The sequence below is a fragment of the Sorex fumeus genome, unplaced genomic scaffold, assembly GCF_029834395.1.
Source record: "Sorex fumeus unplaced genomic scaffold, SorFum_2.1 ptg000073l, whole genome shotgun sequence".
NCBI lineage: Eukaryota > Metazoa > Chordata > Mammalia > Eulipotyphla > Soricidae > Sorex > Sorex fumeus.
The window spans coordinates 20,583,050-20,596,444 of NW_026606130.1; the positions used below are offsets into that span (position 1 = coordinate 20,583,050).

Consider the following 13,395-nt stretch of genomic DNA (forward strand, 5'->3'; position numbering starts at 1 on the left):
TTTATGTTTCCCTTTCAGGGAGAATAAGCCAGACCCTTCATAATTACTGGGACCAGTATAAAGTAGGTAGTCAATAAATGACAGCTATTATTTTTAGGAGTGCAAAAGAGCAGACTCACGACTGATACCCAGGTCTTGGTGCTCCCAAGGTTATTTTTACCTGGTTGTCTACTGAGTGAGCCCTTTCAGAAGGCCTCCTATCCTGCCTGCTCCCTTACCAAGCAGGGCAGACCTCAGATTTGGATCTCTATGGCACAGGGACTGGGCCACAGAAACAGCTTGCAGAAGAGGTGTCAGAAGAAAGGGTAGTGAATGAGATTCCTCCATCCCTCTGTCTCCACCCCACATTGTATCATTTCCTTATCCAGTCTGTTTTCAGAGACCAAAGCCCCTGTCTGAATGCCTGTGCACTGACCTCCTTGTCTTGGTTTCCTGTCTCTCTCTCCGGTTCTCCCCCACCTTCCAGTTCAAGTTGTCATGGGGATAGTCCTTAGCATCCCTGACTTTCTCTTGCCCTCATCTTATGGTATCCATAGCAACAGCCCCCATTCATTTCCATGGCAACTGCATCTTGATCCCATCCCCTGCTGGCTGCCTGGCTTCAGGCAGTGCCAATAAAAGAAGGCAGGAGAGAGACCTACCATTAGGAACAGTATCTGGGATGGTCCACAGCCCCCACCCCTGGACAAACCAGTTGGGAACTCTTAGGAAATGCCCGGTCCTGCTTCACTCCATCTCTGTGTCTTGGTTAAAATGGTCCCATCACTTCACATTTCTCCCAATCTGTCCTAGGTAAAGCTCTGGGCAATAGCTTCCTCCCCAGTTACCTTCAAGGCAGGAGAGCTAACCCAGGATCTGGGCTTTGATCCCCTGTTTGGCCCTTGCTGACTCAGAGATCTTAGTAGCTATTTTTCCTCTTGGGGCCTTTTTCCTCATCTGAAAAATAGGAATTCAGATTTGTCCTTCACATTTGCGACACAGATTAAATACTGTGTGGAAAATACCTGCCATAGAAAGGTACACTGTAAGTGTGAGTTTATTTTTATTCTGCCCAACCACCTTCAAGAAGACGGAATCTCTCTTCTGAGCTTCCCAGCACTTCCTCTGAAAGTCCCAGCCCCCCAAACTTTCAGTTTTGTACTGTGATTATTTGTGTAACATCGTCTCTTCACCTAACACCCTGCCTTACAAATACTGCTTTCCAGTTTCCTGTCCCTTCCAAGAATAGCCCTCTAGACAGTGCCCAGGGGTACACACACATATGTGCATGGTGGCCTATTCTTTGATCCTGGAGCAAGAATAGTCTAGACAGAGGAGTTCTCCTCGTTTGGCACTGAAGCCCAGAAATCCAAAAAGGAAATTTGAATTTCAATAATTTAAATTCAACAGAAGACAAATACATGAAACTTACATGTGATAATTAGGGACAGAATTCAAGGAAATGATAATACCAACTAATGATAAACCTTGGAGACTGGAATATAAATTTAGAGTGCCAGGTTTGGAGCTGGGTGGTGAGTGGAACAAATAGGAAGTAACACAGGAGCATAGATAGAGTGTTAGAGGGTCTGGAGCACCTAGGTCGTGCTAAGGGAAGTAACAGCATGCATTAAAACCATAACAGTCAGTTAATAATTAGTAGGGGCAGGGGTTGGACTAAAGAAACTTTAGATGAGAGGTGACATATTGCAGGAAAGGGTCATAGGCGTTTTGTTGGTAGTAGTGTGGAGTAACTTTGTACATCAATACCAAAAACTTGAACGTTATTAAAAACCTATTGCCCAGACCATAATAAAAGATTTTAGTTTTTTAATTTATTGAATTGCTATAAGATACAAAGTTGTTCATGAATGACTTTTAGCTGTACAATGTTTGAGCACCTATTTCTTCACCAGTGTCCACTTTCCTCCACCAGTGTCCCAAGTTTTCCCTTTTGCCCCATGGCCTGCCTCTATAGCAGACACTTTTCTTATTTCTTTTTTCCTTTTAGGCATTGTAGTTTACAATACTGTTACTTACAGGTTATTATGCATATATCTTTACCTCCTTTCAGCACCCAGTTTTCGTCCAGAGTGATCATTTTCCTTTATTATTATTATAGTGGTGTTTTTTCTGATTCAGTCACCCTCTCTCAATTGTGGTAAGCTTTATACTAAGGACCAGTCCCAAAAGGCCTTCATTTATGTTGTTTTTGGGTATTATTCTCTTACTATGTTTCTTTACATCTCTCAAATGAGTGTCATCATTCTATGTCTGTTCTTCTCATTTTAACTCATTTCACTGAGAATGATACACCATAGCTTCTTATCTACTATCAGTTCTTGGGTAAAAAAAATGAATGTAGCTAACTGGGCCTGTCTGAATGAGTTATGAGGATACAATGGGGCAATTAGTATACTGTCCTTGGGATAGAGGTGACTGACAAGCCCTGTGGCAGCACAGAAGAAGGTCCCCTGTGGCAGCACAGAAGAAGGACTTATAAGCCAATCTGTATGAGGGGCAGGCAGACATGGAAGCATCTTGAGCTCTGTGGGAAATGGTGAGCAGTATGTAGCTGGGTTGGGGTAATAAGCCCAAGGGTATATAAAGCAGGAGGTCATATCTCGAGAACCATCCTCACAGTCTCCTTCCATAAGTGCTTGCTTGAATTGTATGTCTTTTCTTCAACTAGACCTTCCCACATCTAAAATATCTTTTACCACTGCTGTGGGGTATTTTTGTTGTTGTTAGCACTTATTTCTACCTGAAATGTTAGTATATATTTATAGCCTGCTTCTTCCACTATAATGTCCCCTTCCCAAGTAAACTATGTTTCTTGTTCACTCTTGCATCTCTAGTACTTAGCCCCTTGGTACATAGAATATACTCAGTTATCTGAAAGAAGTAGCTCAAGTTCAGGTTTAGAGATTGTAAAAGGCTCATGTCTTGCATGAGAACAACCTTAGTTCAATCCTCAGGAATGTAGGTCTCTGAGCATCACCATGTGGCCATGGAGGCCTTGTGAGCACCACAAAGATGTCTCTGGTGTTCCCTGGCTCTAATGCAGGGCCAGAGCAGTACTGCATCCATAGGCCCTTACATTGAACTGACTGCCCAGTTAGCCAAGAATTGCTGGAAGTGGACCCCCAGTGTTCCGTGAACGCTGCTTGGGAGGTCCCCACCTCAATAACGAAAACAAAATTCAGGTTGAGAGAATGTACTAACATAGCCACCAGAACTGATTCATTGACTCACTTCCTCTGGAAGCTTTTAAATGACATTACTCTATCCCTAGTCTAATGTGTGCTCCTTGTTATCTAAGAGATTACCAAGTTCACTTCCTGTACTGGGATTCTGGGAATCATGAATAGCTTTCATACTTTTCCAACACTAACTTGCACCATTAAAAGGACAGAAATGTGTTGTGTGGGGAGCTCTAAGTAGTATTAGTAGTAATTTCTAGTCAGAGGTGGGCTTCAGGAAGCCTTTAGTGATGGCATATGACCCAAATCTCGATGAAACTAGGGTGTGGGGGCATTTCTCAGATTGTAGGTAGCAAAGATAATAGGGGTTTTATTCCAGGTAAAAGATTGTGCACTTGGGAGGTAGAAAGCAGAAAGATACTTAAGAGAAACAAAATCTGGGCTGGGCTGGAGGTAAGGGTGAGTGAAAGATGGGAGGTGGTAGACAAACCTGTATTATGCCTTATTTAAAAATATGGAGCTCTGGAGTCAGCCTGCCTAGATATGAACCCTTCCCTAATCATTAATAGTGGTGTGACCAGAGATATGTGACTTAATCTCTCTGGAGCTCAGCTTCTTGATATGTAAAATAAAGATTATTAATAGAAGCCACAGAGATAGTACAACAGGTTAGGCACTTGCCTTGCACGTGGCTCACCTGGGTTCAGTTCCCGGCATCCCATACAGTCCCCTGAGCACTGCTAGGAGTGATTCCTGAGTGCAGAGCCAGGAGTAACCCCTGGGCATTACTAAGTGTGGTCCAAAACCAAATAAATAAATAAAATGAAGGTAAATAGCAATAGCTATATAATAGGGGTATTTTGAAAAGTAGGCAAGTTATTAAAGGTGATATGGTTCAGTGCTGAACTTTCTAAGTGCTCTATAAGCATGGCTAGTGTTTCTAGGAAAAGTTTCAAATACTGAAGTATGGAATTTCAGCTTAAACATAGTGGAGGTATAGATAGTTCATGAACAAAGAAGAAAGCTGATGAAAATCACTTGAGTGTGCTAGGAGGGGAGAGGGGAGGTGTAAGAGGTTGGTGGGAAATAATCTGCATCTAGGTGGGAGGAAGAGGGAAATGTTTAGATTCCTGGGAGATAACTGGACTGAATCTAGCCCCTGAAAGAGAACTTCATAGGTCCTAAGGCCCCAAAGGAGAATTTGAGAGCAGAAGGTGTTCCCTCCAGTCTGTTTCCAGCTTATTCCAGGTAGTGTTGCAGACTGATGATTGGAAGACTAGAGGACAAGCAATGTGGGAGGACCCAGATTCCTGGGTGCAGTCTCCCCACTGCACTTGGGCCGTAAACCAAGTGCACTTCTATAATGAGGATAGGCCCATCGCAATTCTAACAGTGTACTGAACACCCACCCCAGTTCATTTATGCCTGAGCCTTGGCCTCTGCTAAGCAGAGGTGGGAGAATCGCCCCTTAAACTTTTACCAATCAAGATCTCTCCCCAACCCCTGAGTCTGCTGAAACCATATTATTCTCTAAGCCCCAACCACACCCATTAGCACATTAACATAGTTACCAGAGCTGATTAATTGGCTCCCTTCTTCTGGAAGTTTTTAATGAACACTGAAATCCCTTCCATATTTCACTGACTTTCCCCTCTCCTGTGCCTGCCTCTAGGGCTCCTCACTATGCCAGTCTGCTCAGGGCACTTGGGCTCCGTTGCCACCTGGGTTCCTTGGCAGCCTGGTTGCTATGGCACCAGGAGAGCAGGTCTGGCAGCACAACAGCTCTGGATAACCAGGGCAGGGCAGCACAGGGCCCAGTGCCTGCCACTCTTACGACCTAGAGACCCCTACCTTATCCAACCGCAGAACAGAAGAGGCCATGAGGAGAAAACGGAAGTTACCCCGCAGGGCAGCTCTTTATCTGTAAGGATGCTGGATGGGTGGTGTCTCCCACTGTCTTCCCTGCCCTAGCAGCCAGGGGAACTCTGGGTATTGGGCAGTTGAAGGCAAGGCAGGGCTGGGCAGAGTGATGAGAGAAGAAAGGCTTAGTTGAACAGGGTGTAGCAGAGTGGGCTTCAAGTATGTGGACAGGGCTAAGGACAGAGCCATTAGGAAATGAAGCTGTGAGGGGAAGAAGTGGGGTGGGAAAGAGGAGTGAGAAACTATGAGGGAATTGGTCCTCCAGGAGAAGAGAGCCTTGGAATGGATCTATAGAAGCTACAACTTTTGCAGGAGTGGTGGTGACACACCAGTGGTATCTCATACATGCAAGACAAGTGCTCAGGTCACAGAGCACTTGTGATTAGGGGTTTCTCCTAGCAATGCTTGGGGCATCAAACTGGGCTTCCTATAAAATCCAGATCTTTGCTTCAAGGATTAGTTCTCTTAAGGGGTATGAGGATACAGATAGAGAGATAGGGCTATGGGGGTGAGGGGAACATGACTATGAAGGTCAAGGTTGTAAGAGGTAAGGGACAGGATCTGGAAGGATGAGGGTTTGTGAGTTGAGAGCTGCAAGGATCTGGGAGACCTGAAGGGAAGGGACTGTGAGGGCAGTGAGAAGACAACTTGTGGGAAGGTGTCCCCTTAAGTACTGGTGTACCTTATTTCTATGAGGAAGTTGTGGGAAAGGATCTGGTCTTCTCACTCTCAATCTGGCCTACTAGGCCCATCTCTGGTTCCCACATCCTGGCTCATCTTATCTCATCCCCACAGTGTGGAGGGTGATGCCCCAGGCAGTGACCTGAGCACAGCGGTTGATAGTCCTGGGAGCCAACCCCCCTACCGGCTAAGCCAGTTGCCCCCCACCAGCAGCCACATGGGTGGCCCCCCTGCTGGGGTGGGCCTTCCCTGGGCTCAGCGGGCTCGCCTCCAGCCAGCCAGTGTCGCTCTGAGGAAACAGGAAGAAGAGGAGATCAAGCGCTCCAAGGCTCTATCGGACAGCTACGAACTCTCCACGGACCTGCAGGACAAGAAGGTGCAGATGAGATGGTTCTGGTTGGGGAGTGGGAGAGGGAAGGGGGATGTGAGAGCTCAGGAAGAGGTTGGGATAATGCCCTGGATGGTGGTATTCAAGGAGAGACAGTGAAACTAGAACAGGCAAAGACTGACTTCAGGACTCTTTGCTCCCCTACCTGTACTTAATCATTCATCACCATCTACTGAGTCTTGCAAATATTGATCAGCCTCCAGACATGGCACTGAGGTGCTCAGATAGATGAGACCTGGCTTGGTCTTCAGGAATCTGAGTCTAAATGGGAGAAGCACACATAGAAGTTGACAGTTTCAGAACAATCCAATATGTGGCATAAGTACAATATATTTTCAATATATCATGCATAAGTACAATATATTTACAATATATCATACAATTTATTTTCCTTAAAGACACAAAATAAGATGTATAGGAAAAACTGAAAGGATTAATTAAAATCAAAAAATTAGGATGAATTTACAGCATAAAGCTTAGGTGATCCAGTCATTTCCCCTCTTTCTTTTGCCCTCCCTCTCTTTCTCTCCTTTCCTCTTTTTTTTTTCTGGTGGTGCCAGGCATTGAACCTAGGTCCTCCCATATGCAAGGAAAGTGCTCTACCACTGAGCCACATCCCAGTCACCTTCCCCCTTTCTTACTCTCAATAGCTTTCTTTCCCTTTTTGGCATCTCTGCTTTCCCTAACTTTTATGGAAAAAAAAGTAAATGAAAGTAAAAATGAAAGACGACCTCAGTCCATTTCTGTGTGACAAGTGCAAATCGAAACAAAGTGAGAATACAACATTGAGAACACAGCCCTGTGCATTCAGGCAGTTTGAAGCAGTTAACTGTGACTTGGAAGGGTAGTGGGGTGGGATAACGCCCAGGGAGATGAGACTATAGTGAGTTTCTGATTTTGTTCCCCTCAACCTTCCCCTGCCAGGTGGAAATGCTGGAGAGAAAGTATGGGGGCTCCTTCCTGAGCCGCAGGGCTGCCAGAACCATCCAGACGGCCTTCCGCCAGTACCGCATGAACAAGAACTTTGAGCGGCTCCGCAGTTCAGCTTCAGAGAGCCGCATGTCCCGCCGTATAATCCTTTCCAACATGCGGATGCAGTTCTCCTTTGAGGAGTATGAGAAGGCCCAGAACCCAGCGTACTTCGAGGGCAAGCCTGCCTCGCTGGACGAGGGTGCCATGGCTGGTGCCCGTAGCCACCGGCTTGAACGGGGGCTCCCCTATGGAGGCTCCTGTGGTGGGGGCATCGATGGGGGGGGAAGCTCCGTCACCACATCTGGAGAGTTTTCTAATGACATCACAGAGCTTGAGGACTCCTTCTCCAAACAGGTCAGCATCCCTAAAAAAGTGTTCTTTCTCCCCAGACCCATGCTCTGGCTACTCCTCTGACTTTTTGTCTGTGCTTCAAACTATTTCAGTTGCCCAGAGACATATAAGTTGCCCAAAGATCTTTTAAGTTACCCAGAGATCATTTAATGACAAATAGCTACTATCTGAATGGGGACACTGTAAGAATGAGGGGAAAGAATTGGTGAGATTAAGGAGTATGTAGTTAAAACAAGCAAATAAAAAGTTTGGGTGTATAGAACATATGATAAAATAAAAGTTCTCATTCTGTGGAACTTGAGCCATACTCAAATTAAGTTAATCTCATCAAAGCTGATGAGTCTGCATCTGTGCCATGTGTTGTGTGTGCCTCATGGGTGATGGCGCTTTTTATCCCAACTTTCCAAAAAAAGGGAGGTTTAAGGGATCTTGGAAGATGAAGTGACTTTCCAAACCCTTTTGGAACTCTGGTTTCCAAAGCCAAACCCTTTATTTTACTAAATTACAATGAACCAAGCTCTATGCTGGGCACCATGACAGAGAATATGAATCTGAGATGGGACTAGATCTCCCAGATCAGTTGGAAATGGCAGATACTGATAAACATAACTGCCCCTGAAATAGATTGTATTTGGAGCTGTGATAAAGGATAACATATCACCTCATGCATGAGGACTCAGGGAATGGAAAACAAACTTTTTCTGGGAGTCTCAAAGTAGACTTCTTTGAGAAAAGAGCACACTGGGTCTGAGACTTCTGTAGATGATAAAATTTAACTAGCTAGAGTTAGTTGGGAGGGCATTGTTCTCATAGGTATTGCATTAGCAAGAGCATAAGAGTGGGAATGTAACAGGTGGGGGGCTGTGGTGGGAGATCATTCTAGTATTAAAGGTGTGTCAGCATAGCTACTTATGGCAAATTCTACTTCTGCCATTTATTGTGTCACCTTGGGCAATTTAATTTCATTGAAGTATGATCACCCAAATAACAATATAACCCTTTCACAGTTTTGAAGATTCAGTTCAGCTAGGTAACATAAATGAAGGCACCTCATTTGTAGCTGAGAGGTTCTTGTTAGTTTCCTTTCCAAAGTCAAAGATGTATCTAGAAAAAGTTGATGAACTAATGATAAATTAATGCTTTATAATACAAGAAATCATGGGGCCAGAGCAATAGTACAGCAGGAAGAGGGCTTGCCTTGCACACTGCCAACCAAGATTCAGTCTCTGGCATCCTTTATGAATCCCTGAGCCCTGCCAGGAGTGATCCCTGAGCAAAGAGATAGGAGTAAGCCTGGAGTTCTGCTGGGTGTGGCCGCAAAACAAAAACAAAACAAAACAAAACCAAAAAGAAGTCACTCAGCTCTAATCTCTGATCTCAATCCTGCCATCAATCTAAGAATACTTTTCTGCAGTTAATGATAAGCAGGGTGTTGAGGGAAGAAAAGTACTAAAAGGAAGATTTAAATCACTCAGCTATACTGTTCTGTTCATTCAAACAACAAGCGTTCCATTGAACACTTTTGCCAAGTCATGTATTGAGCTGAACTAAAAAGAAAACATACCTGAACCAATCCCTAAAGGAAACAGTAGGGAGAAGGGGATCACAGTTTGGGGTATGTGTGTGTAAGCGGGTGGGAATCAAGGAATGGAACAGTCGGGCCTGAGCTCAGGTCTCAGTGCTATTTGGGTGAAGTTACTTATTGCTGTGTAACAAACTACTTAAACATTTAGTACTTTAAAACTGAATTTAGAGCCTGAAAGATAACACAGGGATTAAGGCACTTGCCTTGCATATGGCCAACACTGTTTCAATACCCAGCACCACCTATGATCCCCTGAGAACTGCCAGGGATGATCTCTGTGCACAGAGCCCAAAGTAAGCCTTGAGCACAACCAGGTGTGGCCTCCAAACAGACAAACCAAAAATCCTAAACTAAGCTTTAAAGACTGGGCTTAGGGCTGGAGAGATAGCTCAAAGGGCTGGAGCACATTCTTTGCATAAAGGATCCCAGGGTTCCTCCCTGGCACCACATGAGTCCCTGAGCACCACCAGAAGTGGTCCCCAAGCACTACCAGGTGAGGCACCCAAACAAGAACAAAACAAGACTAAGGTTAAACAACAAACATTTTCTTGTGAAAAATTAGGACCAGTAATATGGTAGTGACTGGGTAATTCTGGCTCAGGATCTCCCATAAAGCTGCCTTCAATCTCTAGGGAAAACCTTCAATATCTGAACACTTGACTAGAGTCGATGGCTCAGCATTTAAGCTCATTTAACTTGGTTGTTGGCCAAAGTACTCAGGTTCTAACCACATAATCTCTCCATACAACCACTCACAGTGTGGGTTCTCCATCAGTGAGATAATGAGAGAAAAAGGGAGAGAAAGAGGGAAGGAGGGAGAGATTGATAGAGCAGCATGAGCATTTAGGTCAGAAACTTCAGGCTTTCATAACCTATTCTCAGAAGTGATATCCCAATTCATACTGTAAATCTCACAGACCATCCCTGGAACACTGTGATTCCTGAGGTGTGAATACTGAGAGATAGGGATTGTTAGGGATCAGCTTGGAGACTGGGTGCCACAGAGAGATAGAGTTAGCAGAATGGTCTGGATTTTCAAAGGTAAATATAGATTTCCTAAGAGAGAACCCAACAGATACCAGAGAAAACTAGAATTTTGGTTTACCCTTGGGATGGCAGAGGTAAGACTATGAGTTAACTCAGGAAGGAGGTGGCATTTAGCTTGGTTTCTATGGATTTGAAGGAGGTACTGGGGTATCTGAATAGGGAACTTGTGGACATTAATCCAAGCTCATATAAGCTCACAATGGCTCCCTGGGTGTTAGTTTATGCAATTTTAAAGAATCTGTGGAGGAGGGGAAGGAGAATTCCTCTTTTGGTTGACCCACCAAGAAGAGTCCTCCTTTCTCTTCCCTCACTTCTCCCTTCTATGATCCCACCATTTTTCTTTTCTCTTTACTTCCCTCCTTTTTCTTTCCTACCCTCAACCTCCTCATCATCATAGGTAAAGTCTCTGGCTGAATCCATTGATGAAGCTCTGAACTGCCACCCATCAGGGTCCATGTCTGAGGAACCAGGATCAGCTCAGCTGGAGAAACGAGAGTCAAAGGAACAGCAAGAGGACAGCTCAGCCACATCTTTCAGTGACCTTCCTCTTTACTTGGATGACACAGTTCCTCCACCATCCCCTGAGCGACTACCCAGCACAGAACCCACGCCGCAAGGCCGGCCTGAGTTCTGGGCACCGGCCCCTCTCCCTCCAGTTCCTCCACCAGTGCCACCAGGAGGCCGGGAAGATGGTAGCCGTGATGACGGCCCTCGGAGGGCTCCTGGGTGCTTGGAGTGCCGGGATTTCCGGCTGCGAGCTGCCCACCTTCCCCTGCTTACCATTGAGCCTCCTAGTGACAGCTCTGTGGACCTGAGTGACCGTTCAGATCGCGGTTCTGTCCACCGCCAGCTTGTATATGAGGCTGATGGCTGTAGCCCCCATGGAACCCTAAAGCACAAGGGGCCACCAGGCAGGGCCCCCATCCCACATAGGCACTACCCAGCCCCAGAGGGTCCAGCCCCCGCCCCACCAGGACCCCTGCCACCAGCCCCCAACAGTGGCACTGGGCCCAGTGGTGTGGCTGGGGGTCGGAGGTTGGGAAAGTGTGAGGCAGCAGGTGAGAACTCTGACGGTGGAGATAATGAGAGCCTAGAGAGCTCTAGCAACTCCAATGAGACCATCAACTGCAGTTCTGGGTCATCTTCAAGGGACAGCCTGAGGGAGCCTCCAGCCTCAGGTCTGTGCAAACAGACTTACCAGCGGGAGACAAGGCATAGTTGGGACTCACCAGCCTTCAACAATGATGTGGTGCAGAGGCGGCACTACAGGATCGGCCTCAACCTCTTCAATAAGTATGTGTTCCCATTATCCCTCCTTTCTTGTCCCTTCCTTACCTGCCCAGGGCCCTTTGACCCCTGAGACTGAACTCCACACTTGATGTTGGCTCCTTCATCCTCTCATTTTGTGGGTGGTGTTTCTCCCATCATTATTCAGAGAAAAGGGTTGGCCACAGAATAGCAGGGTAAGAAACTGATTAGCCCTGCCCCACAGGCCATCAGAGGCAATTCTAATTCTGTTAGACTGACTGGATACGTGATTTTCAGTGAGATGCTGGCTTTCTCTGGAACCCGATTCACTGGTTTTAAGATAAGGACTATGAATCTTCTCTTTTTGGTAGAGAAGCAAAGTGGTATAGAAAAACCCTCACACTGAGAAGTAGGCAAAGACCCCTAATCTGACTTTAGTCAGATTCACTGTATAGTCTGTATAGTTCTATGTAAGATAGATATGTTTTTTTCATGGATTTTTATGGATTTTACTGCCTCCGCTCTGTCAACTAGCAGGGTTTGTATATTTGAGGTATTAGGAATCTACATTGAGTGCAAGGCAGTGACTGTCACATGGCTCATACTAAGCCATGGTCTTGTGCTGGTTGCTTAGGAGTAGACTAAGCGTGTAATTTTTGGTTAGAATACAATTAGGCAACAAATGTTTTTGCTCTTAAGTGTCTATGGGACACTGCACCTGTATTTAATTCTCACATGAACTCAGCATGGGGGGCAGTAATGTCCCTTTAGGTAGCTAGGGATATGAGGTTTTAAAAAGAAAGGTTTGATTTTGGGGCCAGAGCAATAGTATAGAAGATAGGGCATTTTCCTTGCACATGATCTATCTGGCTTCAATCTCTGGCATCCTATGTGGTCCCAAGTCTGCCAGTAGTAATCCCTGAGTGCAGAGCCAGGAGTAAGCACCGAGCACTATTGGGTGTGACCCCAAACAACCACCACTCCAAATAAAATAAAGGTTTTTTTCCCAAAATTAAACAAGGTACATGATACAGCACCAAAAACCTACAAGTTCTGTCCTTGGAGGGTCTTGAATATGAGATAACTCAAACCTGCTTTTTGCCTAGTATAAAGGAGAGAGCACTTTGTCAAAGAAACCCAGAAGCACAATAATACCCATCTGAGTGGCAGGCAGGATGCAAAGTAACCTCTTTTGTTGTTGTTATTCCTTTTTTTATTTTTTAAATTTTATTGAATCACCGAGTAACCTCTTTTTTTCTTCCCTGCTCTGGTAATTGTGACTCAGAGAGAGGGCTTAGCTTGAAGTTATGCCCTTCTCTCAAGTTATGCCTTTCTCTCATAACTCCCTAGTTCCTTCTGGACAGAGTAAGACTCCTGAGATTGAGCAATCTCTCAGTGGACCTTCATTTTCTTCCAATAGTTGTATGGCTCTAATCAAGGAGAAAGTTGAGTTGAAGAAAACTTGTAATTTTGAAGCTTTGTGAAAGGAGAAAATGACTTCTTCTCGTTGGGCCTTTGTTTTTCTCATTTGTACTGTGAAGAGATTGAACCACATTTTATTTTGATTTCCTTGATTATCTGAGATCATGGTTGGGCCCAAAATTAAGTCAAGAAATGGGATAAAAGTCCATTTCCAGGAGGACTGTCATCTCATCTACCTCTACTCTTTCTGCAGGAAGCCAGAGAAGGGTATCCAGTATCTGATCGAGAGGGGCTTCCTGTCAGACACACCAGTGGGCGTGGCTCACTTCATCCTGGAACGGAAAGGCCTGAGCCGGCAGATGATAGGGGAATTCCTAGGGAACCGGCAGAAGCAGTTCAACAGAGACGTGTTGGAGTGAGGACCCCAGGATGGGGCAGGCTGGGCTAGAAATCCTGGAAGAAGAAAGTATAAGGGAGGAAGGGGATAGCTTGTCCTTTTTCTCAGATAAACTTTTCAAAACAGAATGAATAGACCTTCCTGCTCCCATACTCCTCTATCCCAAAGCAGTCTCATTTGTCTTGGTGCTGTTCCTAAAATA

The 13,395-nt window shown here is 45.3% G+C and overlaps 1 protein-coding gene across 5 annotated transcripts in view; it reads left to right on the top strand.

The window, feature by feature from the left end:
• IQSEC2 (IQ motif and Sec7 domain ArfGEF 2) overlaps nucleotides 1–13,395 on the top strand; it is a 96,220-nt gene that overhangs the window by 68,278 nt on the left and 14,547 nt on the right. For 4 of the 5 annotated variants that reach the window (XM_056130013.1, XM_056130014.1, XM_056130010.1 and 1 more), the window contains 4 exons: nucleotides 5,898–6,159; nucleotides 7,096–7,497; nucleotides 10,524–11,419; nucleotides 13,050–13,211. In XM_056130013.1, the coding sequence (XP_055985988.1) occupies nucleotides 5,898–6,159; nucleotides 7,096–7,497; nucleotides 10,524–11,419; nucleotides 13,050–13,211 (1,722 nt within the window). The remainder of the gene's footprint in view (nucleotides 1–5,897; nucleotides 6,160–7,095; nucleotides 7,498–10,523; nucleotides 11,420–13,049; nucleotides 13,212–13,395) is intronic. The other variant, XM_056130011.1, reaches the window with a different exon arrangement.